Source organism: Ranitomeya variabilis, chromosome 6, assembly GCF_051348905.1.
Source record: "Ranitomeya variabilis isolate aRanVar5 chromosome 6, aRanVar5.hap1, whole genome shotgun sequence".
In the NCBI taxonomy this organism is placed as follows: Eukaryota; Metazoa; Chordata; class Amphibia; order Anura; family Dendrobatidae; genus Ranitomeya; species Ranitomeya variabilis.
The window spans coordinates 429,252,728-429,266,891 of record NC_135237.1 but is presented as its reverse complement, the minus strand read 5'-3'; the positions used below and the strand labels follow the sequence as shown (position 1 = coordinate 429,266,891).

Here is a 14,164-nt window from a genome sequence, read left to right as displayed (position 1 = left end):
TTAAAAATGTCACATTTTCATCAAGAACAAAATGATGATTTTTCATCTGTATGACGATCATTCTTATGGTATTTGTTGTTATACATCAGCAGGGAATCAAATTTACAAGATCAAAAACAGTTGCCTATGTTAATTAAGGCATTTTAGAGACCATTTCATCTTTAACTTGCTTAACTGTTCAACTGCCACAGGGAACATTTCATGGGTAGAGGGATGAAAGGATTAAATCAAATTTCAACAAATTCTTGATGCAAACATAACGCCATCTGTAAAAAAGAAGTTGAAAAGAGGATGGCTTCTACCAATGGATAATGATTCTAAACACATGTCAAAATCCACAACAGACTACCTCAAAAGGTGCAAACTGAAGGTTTTACAATGGCCTTCACAGTCCTCTGATCTGAACATCATTGAAAATTTGTGGCTAGACCTAAAAATAGCAGTGCAGGCAAGACGACCCAGGAATCTCACAGAACTGGAAGAATAGATGTAAATCACTCAAACAAGAATTAAAAGAATCTTGTCTGGCTACAAAAAGCATTTACAAGCGGTGATACTTGCAAAAGGTGGTGCTACTAGGTACTAACCATGCAGTGTGTCAAAACTTTTGCATCACCCCATTTTTCTTTTTGTAATTTTTAAAATGTAGCAGATGACAATATTTTTTTTTTGCCTAAAATACAAAGGAAATGTGTCATCTCTAGCTTTAGGCCTTTTAGAGATCATTTCATCTCCAACTTGCATAACTGTTCACAATAACAGTAATTTTGACCAGGGGTGCCCAAACTTTTACATGCCACTGTATAGATAAACCTAGTGAATGCTGAAATTTGTATTTTCACGCTGACATTCTGTCCATGTACAAAAACATTACATGATCACCCTCTCCCGAATTACTTTGGTCCTTGTGCTGTCCATGTAATGTCATTTTTTTCCACGGACAGTCCTCCGACTGAAAATACAATTATGTAGCTTTAGGAGGCGTGGAAGGTGTGTGGCCTGGATGGTTTTCACCCAAAAGGGTTTGCCCAAAGTTATTATTATTATTATTATTATTATTATTTATTGTTATAGCGCCATTTATTCCATGGCGCTTTACAAGTGAGGAGGGGTATACATAATAAAAACAAGTACAATAATCTTGAACAATACAAGTCATAACTGGTACAGGAGGAGAGAGGACCCTGCCCGCGAGGGCTCACAATCTACAAGGGATGGGTGAGAATACAGTAGGTGAGGATAGAGCTGATCGTGCAGCGGTTGGTTGATCGGTGGTTACTGCAGGTTGTAGGCTTGTCGGACGAGGTGGGTCTTCAGATTCTTTTGAAGGTTTCGATGGTGGGCGAGAGTCTGATGTGTTGTGGTAGAGGGTTCCAGAGTAGGGGTGATACGCGAGAGAAATCTTGTATACGATTGTGGGAAGAGGAGATAAGAGGGGAGTAGAGAAGGAGAGGAGGTTGCGTGTAGGAAAGTACCGGGAGATGAGGTCACAGATGTAAGGAGGAGACAGGTTGTGGATGGCTTTGTACGTCATGGTTAGGGTTTTGTACTGGAGTCTCTGGGCAATGGGGAGCCAGTGAAGGGATTGACAGAGGGGAGAGGCCGGAGAATAGCGGGGGGACAGGTGGATTAGTCGGGCAGCAGAGTTTAGAATAGATTGGAGGGGTGCGAGAGTGTTTGAGGGGAGGCCACAGAGCAGGAGGTTGCAGTAGTCAAGACGAGAGATGATGAGGGCATGGACTAGGGTTTTTGCAGATTCTTGGTTGAGGAATGAACGGATTCGTGCAATATTTTTGAGTTGAAGTCGGCAGGAAGTGGAAAGGGCTTGGATATGTGGTTTGAAGGAGAGATCAGCGTCAAGGATAACCCCGAGGCAGCGAGCTTGTGGGACTGGGGAGAGTGGGCAGCCATTTACTGTAATGGATAGGTTCGTTGGGGGGGTCACGTGAGATGGGGGAAAGATGATGAATTCTGTTTTGTCCATGTTAAGTTTCAGAAATTTAGCGGAGAAGAAGGATGAAATAGTGGACAGACATTGAGGGATTCTGGTTAGTAGGGAGGTGATATCTGGTCCAGAGATGTAGATCTGTGTGTCAAGTTGACATGTACGATTATAACAGCCAATGTGGGCAGTATAAAATATAATGTTGCATGTGGCCATTTGGTTTCAGACATCAGTAGAGCCTACAGTAGCAATGTGAATAAAGCGTAAGCTAAAAAAACATGAAGGAAGATTCCACCCAGGCTTACCCTCCTCTCCCTAGTGATTGGGTTGTTGTGTTAGAACTGGCATGAACTATGCAATCGCTTTACATGATCGTCTCCAGTGTCATGCAAAGGAAATGAAGGAAGTGAAGCTACAAGTCGCTGGCATTGAATTCATTTTCCAAGTATTAGTGCTGAACCCTGCACGAAGTAAAGCGTTTACTTTTCTTTATGACGTGTCACGGGACCTAAGTGGTTAACATTGTGATTACAGGAGTGCCCGCTGTTCTGTGCCCAGCTAATATAAGTAAATCAGGGTTCTGCCTTGTGGAGTGCAGGTTTTTTTCTCCCAGTAATAACAGCATGGGAGCTGAGAATTCTTTCTTCTAGCTTCCTGACAGCAGTTGGTTGCAGCAATGAGATCTGTTGCTTTGGATTACACATGGAGAAGAGCCCCCTTCATATAACGTTTTGTGTGAGAGCATTAATAAATCCCCCCCAAATCCTGCCATTTCCAACATGTAATAAAGGGAATTGTTGTAATGGGCATGACTCCAGGAGTGAAGTTTGGTTGTTTTCACAGAGTTAGAAGGCTGCCATCTGGCATTGATAGTGAGATGGTGTTGTCATCAGTTTCTTGATGCAGGAAAGGAATGAATCCTCATCTGTTTCCTGTGGATAAGTAAAGAAGTTAAGATTCTAGTAAAATCTTTCTACCTTAAAGGAACGTAGGCTCCATTAATGTTTACTCAGTCCTGTCTTTCATCTTAGTAATATCATATTTTTTACATCGACTGGTATAGAATACCTGGCTAATTCTTTCCAGATTATTGAAAGTTATGACGGTCAATGTTGTCTAAGGTTCCTCCGACATGGATTCACCCTTGCTCTGTGAACTAGAAATATTATAGAAAACCAACTGCATTTTTTTCTCTTGTAAATCCCTTAATTGGTCTTTTGTAATTTATTGAAAAAGTAGGTAGCCACTGACTAGCTTAAAGAGCCTTCCAGTGCCATGAAAACTTACATGGTACATTATTTTTGTGGGGTATTCATATAAGACTTTTGTAGTACATTCACATTACATAAAATACATGTTTGCTAAATCACACATCAGGGATCACCCCGATAAATAATGGGGGTCCTCCAACCTACCAACCTACCTTTGTTTTACCAATCCAGCTGCAGACTGAATGGAGGGATGGCCACATAGAGTATATGCTATTATTTCTATTTGAGTTAATATTCACATGTATCCTTACATATTAAAAATGGTTTACTTAAAGGTTAGTCATGGAAAAACAGTCCCAAAGAATAGAGTATATTATAGCCAAAATACTTTTTATTAAAAATACCAAATAAATGACAAATACATAAGAGCAAAATACTGTTAAGAAGTTCAGGGACAATAATGAAAAGTATGAAAACAAACTATTCAGTGTAATGAGGGCCGCATTGTGTATATTTAGTGGGCATATATGTCCTAGGACTAGGAGGAGATAAAATCATTCCCAATATGTAAACCTGGCTGTCTGACCCCACTCTAGATCAAAAGGATATAGTGTACAAACGAAGTGGACACATGCAATCTAATAGTATTAAGGGCCAAACAAACTAATATGGATAAATAAGTGGCAAAGTGAAGTTTCCCCGTCGCCCCAACGCACGTTTCGTATGACTTCCTCAGGAGGCATGTGAGGGGATTACATCTGCAGTTCGGGAAAATGGGATTTATGTGTTGATGGGGCCGTTGACTGTAATGATGCAGACAGAATCACTGTGTGCTCTGTCAAACATCATTTAAGGCTGTATTCACCTATCTAAGGAGAGCTTCAAGACGCAGTCAACCACAACTTGAAGCTCGCCTCAAATAGTCTAATGCTAGAAAAAATTATGTCCAATGGAGCACACAGTGACTCCCTATGCATTATTACAGTCAATCATCAGTCAGTGCATATGCCCGAATCCCGTTTTCCAGGGCTTAAGCCGTTATCCCCAATGGAGCCACCAATACGAGATTATAACAGAATATGAACATAGCCTTAAATATAGACATTAGTAAGATGTTTAGTCCTCTGTCCATACCACCAGGTTGGCTTTATTGTTAATTTTAGAAATTGGAATTTCACAACCTTCAACCACAGGGTCAAAAGTAAGGTTAAGCACTAATCAAAAAGAGTGAAATGAACTGGAAGACCAACAGCAAGTCAGATGTTATTGACAGTTATCAATCTCAGATAAGGACATTGCATCTTCTTCAAATTGTTGCTGCAAACAAGCCACTTTTATGATCTACCTGTTTCATGCCACATTTCAGTTATCACAGCTATTCCCTGGTTTGGTAAGTTAGACCGTAAGTCCATTGGTAAATTATAGTAACGTTAAATGCTAAAACTAGATCCGTTTCATTATATATTAACTGATGAAGCATAGATAAATACTTTTTATTGGACTAAAACAGTTGTACAAAACCACATGTGTCTTTTCAAGTATATTTCATACCTTATGCTTGTAATTTTGAAACAGCGTGATTCCAGTAAATGTGATATCACACATGGTTATAAGAAAGGCACACAACCTTCAGGAAAAGGTGACTCACAGGGAAAATACAAATAATAGCACAGTGATCAAAAGATGAAAAACAACAACCACGAAGACCAAAAATAACTTATCTAAAACAATGCAGTGGTTTCATTTGCTTTAATATACATTTAGTATTGTAAAATTATACCAAATAATACATAATCAAATTAACTGTGTCATGGAATGAAAGGATTTCCAGTCTTATGACAAAGTTTTTTCAAGGAGTTTTTTGACCAGAAACGCTTTAAATCCTCCTGAAAGAATCAAAGTTCTTAAAAAATTGAGTGTTTGGTCATGTTCACACGTTCAGTATTTGTTCAGTATTTTACATCAGTATTTGTAATACAAAACCAGGAGTGGAACAATCAAAGGAAAAGTGTTATAGAAAAACGCCACCACTTCTGCATTTATCACCCACTCCTGGTTTTGGCTTACAAATACTGATGTAAAATTCTGACCAAATACTGACCGTGTGAATGTGTCCCTTCTGCTTGAACAATTCAGCAAAAAGATTCAATGTATACATACCCTGGGATTTGGATGTTTTGCCCCCAGCAGTTCGCCCCTGGGTACATTTACTTCACCTGTGGGAAGTTATACCATCCAGCTGCCATACCATCACCCCAGAGGACCCCTTTAAGCAGTGTCGGTCCCTACTGACCGAATACCACAGGTGATGTCACGATCAAAGTTTATTCTTAAACGCCCTTTAAAGACCTTTCCATTTACTTGGGAGCCCAGGGCCAAGGACCGGGTTGCGGCCACCGTGACATCCCCTTCAAATACCGGACCCGATACCGAGTACCCCACTGCCCTGGCGGGCAATTCAACTTGGCGTCACGAACAGGATGTATCCGGGGGCAAACTGCTGGGGGTGAAATATCCTATAACCACATACCCTAAACATACACCACCAATTGGGTCAGTGGCTGTTTAATAGCCTGTTTAGACTGGCCAAACATGATGAGAATTAAAAATCCAGGTATCTGCCAGTGTTAATGCACTATAATATTATTTAGAGATAAAGAAGAGCGGATTGCTTTGCACAACCTCAGTCCATGATACGGATCAATGCTCTATAGCCATGGACAGGAGCTGCACGAATTTCCTTACCCTCCAACATACTTGTGCAGCTCCTGTTTATTACCTGTGAGCACTGACCTGGACCGTGGACTAGGGATGCATGAAGAGGTCCGTTCATCTCTAATTGTAGATATTTATGAAAACTTGTACAAAGCAAAAGTGGAAAATTTCATAGCCTTCCATTTGGTGGATGTTTTAGTCTTTTATAAGCTCTTGGAGGCATTTAGACTTGTTTCTGTTTTCTGAAGACAAGTCATTCCTTACCTTATGGTGTAATTTAGAGCAATGTATTAGGTAAAGGTGGCCATTTGCTTTAGAATATTTCACCATTCTTTCCTATGACATTTTCCTTTGGAAAAGCTTTGATTTTGTCATCTTGAAGTCAGGAGTCTCGAGGACAGGAGAAAATATTTTTCTACTATAGTCATTAAGATTTTTTTTATATGATAGTACATAATCATTCAAATCTAATCTTTTAATGGTCTATTTCATACATGTAGATATGTTAATGTGTGCATATCAGTTCCTGTTAACTGTCCATCATCATGTGGAACTTTTGTTAATAAATCTTAAAACCTTTATTCATATTCGCTTATCATTGTTCATGTTTCCGGTTTTCAGCTTTGTGTCACTTGAAAGTACCATGCCTACTTTCCTAAGGAAGTTCAACATGTTAATGTAGTTGGAGAAAGGAAGAAATGTTGAGGAACCTCTTGAACTTAAGCACAATGCATGTTTGTGTGCACTGAACCTTTAGTACTCCTCTTCTGTCTGATGGGATGCTACTTTTTTTATTACTTAAAAAAAATTGGCTTAACAGACCCACCCACGATGTTTTTATCCCAAAGCTGATGACAGTATAAAGTAGTAAGAACTAATGGGAAAATTAGGAATATTTTTTTTCTTATTGCATATTGGTTGTTAGGAGCTTCACCATAGTTGGTGTAGGTCTAGAGATTCTAATCACATTAGGGCCCTAAAACATGGAGGGGCCCAAGAGGTCCCTTTGGCCCAAATGGGAAGTCCAATACAATTAAAGGCCTTTTAATAGTTGGAGATTTTATATCAGGGTTCACTTGCTTCAGTTTACACTACTGTTGTTTGTACAGTATATGTTCCTTTGCTGTATATTGTCACTGTATTAACATTTGCAGTATTGTTTCTATAGTAAAGTAGATAAATGGTTTCAAAACACAGCTTGTTTCCCCCTACAGCACCTATCAAAACATAGGTCAAAACATAGCTTGAAACTTTTCTTCCTCTCCAATTCAAATTCTGCATAACTTCTTTATAACACTGGTGTCATTTTAGGTGATAGTGAGGCTGTTGGAACCTCTAGGACACCAGGATGGAAAATCCTTAATCTCTTAAACAAAAGTTAATTTTAACCAGCACATATTGAAATAATAATCATTTCCACAATTGAATCTGTTTAATATAATGTTCCTGTGCTGAGATAATCTTATAAATGTGCCCCTGCTGTTTACTGTGTAATGGCTGTGTCTGACCATGCAGGAACTTGGTCTGATCATACCACAGCTCCTGTGTAGGGGAGAAAGCAAAAGAGTATACAGACAGAACAGCATGGGATTGCAAATACTTCTTTCTTTGAGGTAAAACATTGTTTAAAAACAGGCAGGGGAATGTTTTACCTCACAAAAAGAATCATCTAAGATCCTGTACTGTCCTGTCTGTATACTGTTTTGCTTCCTCCCCTGCCCAGGAGCTGTGGTATGAACATGGGTTCCTGCACGGTCAGACACAGCCATTACATAGTACACCGCAGGGGCACATTTATACTATCATCTCAGCACAGGGACATTTTATATAAACACATCCAATTGTGGAAATTATTATTATTCAAAATCTGTTGATTAAAATTAACTTTTGTTCATAGGAAAACCACTTTAATTACCCAGTTTTTACACTTTTGATTTCTCCTTGTCTTCTTCCAAGAGCCGTAACATTTTTCTATCTTTCCATCAACATAAACGCATGGTGGCTTGCTTTTTATGGGATGAGTACTAGTTTTGTGTGACTCCAGTCACTGTACCATATTATTTCATAATATTAACACTTTTACGATGTAGGATGTAATAGTACATCCTATGTGTGGTCCACATATATGGAGCCTGCTCAGGAGCTGAGACTGCATCACACCCAGCAGATGCCGGCTGTTTGCCTGAGCTTCACAGGAGAACGTCATTTTGACTATATACTGCAATTCAGTAGTTTTTCAGTTTATAGAGCATGTGATAAAAAGGTTTAATTACTCTAAGGGGGTGAAAAAGTAAAGTATAAAAAAAAGTGTAATATTTTTTTAAACATTGAAAAACTATACGAAAATTCAAATAATCCCTCTTTTTCCCGCTTAAAAATAAAAAAGAAGCATATTTGGTACTACAGTTACACTAAAAGCCAGAGATTTATCAAAATATAAAGTCATTTGGTCATTAAGGTTTTAAGGGGGTTGTTCTACATTGGTAAATTATCACCTGGTCATAGTGCAGTGTTTGGCTGCTATCTTTGGCAGTCTCCTAGGCAATTAATGGAGTTATGGGCAGCATTGCCAACCTCCACTCCATACAAATGAGGCTCTGCAGAGCCCTGTTTTGGGGATCAGTGAGGGTTCCAGTGGTCGAACTTCCAGCGATAAGTAAGTTATAGGATAGGTGGAAACTTACCAATTTTTTTTTTACAAAGAGTGACTAAACTTTTAGAACTTGTTTTTATACTTTAGTGTTCTTCTATGCATGCAGATCGTTGGGGTTCTGGGTCCTGAGAAGCCAGTGCTTTCTACTGAATCCTCACTACGCTCTGTGTCACGCTCACACATGAGCTCTGTGCACCCGTCACCTGGACTGTGCACCTCTTAAGTTTTTTTGGAGTGATTGGTGGGGTTCCAGGCCTTATCTGCTTGAAATTAAAAGGGCACACAAATGTAGAAAAGTCAAAAAGGTTTAATTAAACTTTAATAAATGTTAATGGCCAAGATTGTTAACAGTTTAATAAAACAATTTACGATTAATTATAACATTGTCATCGCATTTTATAGAATTGTCATACCCCATATGAATACTATATATTTCTAATTTTTTATTGTTTTGTATTTTCAGATGGTGCAGATGTAGAAGATGATCCAACTTGCTCATGGCCAGCATCATCGCCGTCTAGTAAAGATCAGACATCACCCAGCCACGGAGAAGGTTGCGATTTTGGTGAAGAGGAGGGTATTCCTGGGTTGCCGTATCCCTGTCAGTTCTGTGACAAATCCTTCAGTCGCCTCAGCTATTTAAAACACCATGAACAGATTCACAGTGACAAACTACCTTTTAAGTGCACATATTGTAGTAGGTTGTTCAAGCACAAAAGAAGTAGAGATCGCCATATAAAACTGCATACTGGAGACAAAAAATATCACTGCAGTGAGTGTGATGCAGCATTTTCTAGAAGTGATCATCTTAAAATTCATTTAAAGACTCATACTTCCAACAAGCCATATAAATGTGCCATTTGTAGAAGGGGGTTCCTCTCTTCAAGCTCCTTGCATGGTCACATGCAGGTCCATGAGAGAAATAAAGATTGTTCACAGTCTGGTGGCAGAATGGAGGAATGGAAATTGAAGGACACCCAGAAATGCAGCCAGTGTGAAGAGGGGTTTGACTTTCCGGAGGATCTCCAGAAACATATAGCGGAATGTCACCCTGAATGTTCTCCAAATGATGATAGAGCTGCTCTCCAGTGTATGTATTGCCATGAACTTTTCGTTGAAGAAACCTCTCTTTTGAATCACATGGATCAAATTCATAGCAGCGAGAAAAAAAACTCTTGTAGCATTTGCTCAGAAAATTTCCACAGTATAGAGGAGCTCTATAGCCATATGGATAGTCATCAACACTCCGAATCCTGTAATCCAAGCAACAGTCCTTCTTTAGTTACTGTAGGCTATACATCGGTATCGAGTACCACCCCCGACTCAAACCTGTCTGTGGACAGTTCCACAATGGTGGATATTGCTCCCCCACTGACTAAAAGTCGTGGTAGGAAAAGAGCTTCTCAGCAAACTGGTGATCTCAATGCCCCATCAAGCAAGCAAGCTAAAGTCACATACAGCTGCATCTACTGCAGCAAACAATTATTTTCTAGCCTTGCTGTCCTCCAGATACATCTTAAAACTATGCATTTAGATAAACCAGAGCAGGCTCATATCTGTCAGTACTGCTTAGAAGTATTACCTTCTCTCTACAATCTAAATGAACATCTCAAACAGGTACATGAAACTCAGGATCCAGCATTAATCGTTTCCACTATGCCTGCCATGGCGTATCAATGCAACTTTTGCTCTGATATATTCAATGACCTTAACATACTCCAAGAGCACATTAGAAGTTCACATGGGTTTCCAAATCCAGTTGCAAAAGACAGTAATGCATTCTTCTGTCCCCATTGCTATATGGGATTTCTCACAGACTCTTCCTTAGAGGAGCACATTCGTCAAGTCCATTGTGACCTCAGCAGTTCTCGGTTTGGTTCTCCAGTATTGGGTACCCCAAAAGAGCCAGTGGTTGAAGTATACTCGTGCTCGTACTGTACCAATTCACCTATCTTTAATAGTGTTCTTAAATTAAACAAGCATATCAAGGAAAATCACAAAAACATTCCGTTGGCATTAAATTACATCCATAATGGGAAGAAATCTAGGGCTCTGAGTCCCTTATCTCCTGTTACTTTGGATCAATCCTCCTTAAAAATGATGCAGACCATTGGTGGCAATCCTTCAAGACCTGCAGGCGAGTACATCTGCAATCAATGTGGTGCCAAGTATTCATCCCTCGATGGTTTTCAGACTCACTTAAAAACTCATCTTGATACCGTTCTGCCAAAATTGACATGCCCCCAGTGCAACAAAGATTTTCCAAACCAAGAATCTCTTTTAAAACATGTTACCATTCACTTTATGATCACATCTACATATTATATTTGTGAGAGTTGTGACAAACAGTTTACTTCAGTGGATGATTTGCAGAAGCATTTGCTAGACATGCATACATTTGTTTTCTTCCGTTGCACACTATGCCAGGAAGTGTTTGACTCCAAAGTCTCCATTCAGCTTCACTTGGCTGTGAAACACAGCAATGAAAAGAAAGTATACCGTTGCACTTCCTGTAACTGGGACTTTCGCACAGAAACTGACTTACAGCTTCACGTAAAGCACAACCACCTGGAGAACCAGGGGAAAATCCACAAGTGCATTTTCTGTGGCGAGTCCTTTGGCACAGAAGTAGAGCTACAGTGTCACATTACGACCCACAGCAAAAAATATAATTGCAAATTTTGCAGTAAAGCTTTTCATGCCATCATTTTATTAGAAAAACATTTGAGGGAAAAACATTGTGTGTTTGAAGCCAAAACACAAAACTGTGGAACCAATGGAGCTCCAGAACAAGTTCAGAAAGAAGAGGTGGAACTTCAGACCCTATTGACTAACAATCAAGAGTCTCATAATAGTCATGATGGCAGTGAGGAAGATATAGATACCTCTGAACCAATGTATGGCTGTGATATATGTGGTGCTGCCTACACCATGGATTCTTTATTGCAGAACCACCAACTCCGAGATCACAATATTCGACCTGGAGAAAGTGCAATTGTCAAGAAAAAGGCTGAGTTAATTAAAGGAAATTATAAGTGCAATGTCTGTGCTCGTACATTTTTTTCTGAAAATGGTTTGAGGGAGCACATGCAGACACATCTTGGTCCAGTAAAGCATTACATGTGTCCGATATGTGGGGAGCGTTTCCCATCTTTGTTAACTCTTACGGAACACAAAGTTACACATAGTAAGAGTCTGGACACTGGGAACTGCAGAATTTGTAAACTTCCCCTACATAGTGAGGATGATTTCTTAGAACATTGTCAAATGCATCCAGACCTGAGAAATTCATTGACAGGGTTTCGTTGTGTAGTGTGCATGCAGACTGTGACATCAACTCTGGAGCTCAAGATTCACGGCACATTTCATATGCAGAAAACCGGAAACGGATCTGCAATTCAGTCCACTGGACGTGCACCTCACTTACAGAAGTTGTTCAAGTGTGCTTCTTGTCTGAAAGAGTTTCGCTCTAAACAGGACTTGGTGAAGCTTGATATTAATGGTTTGCCCTACGGCCTATGCGCTATTTGTGTTAATCTTAGTAAAAGTGCCAGTCCAACTACCAATGTGATTTTAAGCACTAATAGGCCTTCTCTAAGTCAGCCTGACAATATACCGTGTGTAGATGGTAAAAATAAGGCTTCCATGATGAAGACCCGATGCTCTAGTTGCAATGTTAAATTTGAATCTGAAAGTGAACTCCAAAATCACATTCAGACTGTCCACCGAGAGCTAGGATCTGAAAACAATACAACTCAGCTGAAAACGCCACAAGTGTCACCAATGCCCCGCATCAGCCCTTCTCAATCGGATGAGGTAACTATATTGCCGCTATATGTAATGAATGCTATTTTCTTGCCTAACCCATATTGAACCTTACATTATCCTGGTATCTGCTTTAAAAGAACAACTGTCTATTCCCTTTGCATGTCTATTATAAAGGGAATCTTTCAGCAGGTTTTTGCAACCTCATCTGAGAGCAGCATAATGGAGGAAAAGAGACCCTGATTCCAACACTGTATCACTTAGTTTACTAAGTGCAGCAGTTGTGACACAATCAGAGTTTTTAGATGTAGCAGGCAGCAGAGCTCATAAATCTAACTCCACCCACACCACAGCTAACCCCGCCCTTACCACAACTTTCTGTGTACATTGTCTATTGATAATGAGCTGCTTATCAGAGAAGGGGTGTGGTTGGACCAGGGCTCGCATACACTGTGGTCTAGGCAGTGAGATCCTCTTTGTATGGAAGCAACAGCACACAGCCTAATAAGTGACACATTCTTGAAATCTGTGACTCAGTTCCTACCTCATGCTGTTCTCAGATTAAAAAGTAAAAACCTTTAAGTAAATAATTGTTTTTTGCCGTAATATAACAATTCTGGAGCACCTTTTCTTACTGCTCTCTGGTTATTCCAATTAAAAACCTATAAATTAATGGACAGCTTGGGGTTGTCCCTACACGGTCTCACATTGTCTAATCAGTGCCGACAATGGCTGTGTAAGGACACATCCTTTCACAATAGGAATGGTAACACCCAGATGTCAATTAATCTATGCATACATTTTTTGGAGAAAGAACCGAGGAAGAGCACAACATAGATTTGTGAGAAAAAATGCAGCATTGTTGTTATTCGTGAGCTTTATTGAAGTAAATCTAAAACAATTTGCCTCTTTCTTTTTTTTTCATTAGGCTAAATTCCCATGATAAGTATTTGGTGCATTTTTGATGCTTCATATTTTCGCTGCACAAAAAATGCAGAATATCACAGTACCAGCAAAGCAGATGGGTTTTATCAAAATCTCATTTCCCACTGTACTTTTTTTTTTATTGCAGTTTTTCCGTTGCAGTAAATATGCGTTTTATTTGCAGATTTTTTCCTTAGACTTGAATGAAATGAGGAAAATGCCCTGGTAAAAAGATACCGGTATGTGTTTTAGTGCAACTCCGCAGCACTGAAAATACATGCAATCCACACATGACTGTGTCAATAAAGTTTTATCCAAGTGATATAGCCAGTAAGTATCAAAGACAAAGCAGTTATATTTAAAAGATGACAAAAGGAGATAAAACCGCAACTGAAAAAAAAAAAAACACAATAAAAATGCCATGAAAAAAGCAAGTATTCTAATTTAGGTAGTTAGTGAAGAAATGCTGCAGAAAATCTGCAACATCAAAAACCACCAAATACTCATCTGCAGAGGAATTTTTTAAAAAGCACACCTAGCTCATGTTGTGACTTCTTTATAATACACCTAGCTTTTAAGCATGATCAAAATTGTAGAATTTACTACAACTGTATAGAAACTGCAGAGAAAAAACTACAAAAACAAAATACCATTTGTGAGCCTAGCATACACAGTCCATACGTCTGCGGGATCCGAATACTCAGGGTTAGCAAAAACACATGATTCAGCTTAGCACCAACACAAGCACTTCTCTGGAGTTTGCCTCTCCAAACACACTGTAAGGGCTGTCCCACACGTCCAGATAATTCCGGTACCGGAATAAATCGGTACCGGAGTTATCCGTGTCCGTGTGCCTGGGAACTCACGGAGGCCATACCTGCGGCACACGTGTGCCGCCCGTATGGCGAGTGGGTACCACACGGAGCGTGTGGTACCCACTCTGCATGGTGC

The 14,164-nt window shown here is 39.6% G+C and overlaps 1 protein-coding gene across 5 annotated transcripts in view; it reads left to right on the top strand.

Annotated features, from left to right (window-relative positions):
• Positions 1–14,164, top strand: part of ZNF521 (zinc finger protein 521) — a 498,777-nt gene that overhangs the window by 204,089 nt on the left and 280,524 nt on the right. For all 5 annotated transcript variants that reach the window (XM_077270378.1, XM_077270376.1, XM_077270379.1 and 2 more), the window contains one exon: positions 8,988–12,340. In XM_077270378.1, coding sequence (XP_077126493.1) covers positions 9,428–12,340 — 2,913 coding nt within the window. In that variant the 5' untranslated portion in view covers positions 8,988–9,427. The remainder of the gene's footprint in view (positions 1–8,987; positions 12,341–14,164) is intronic.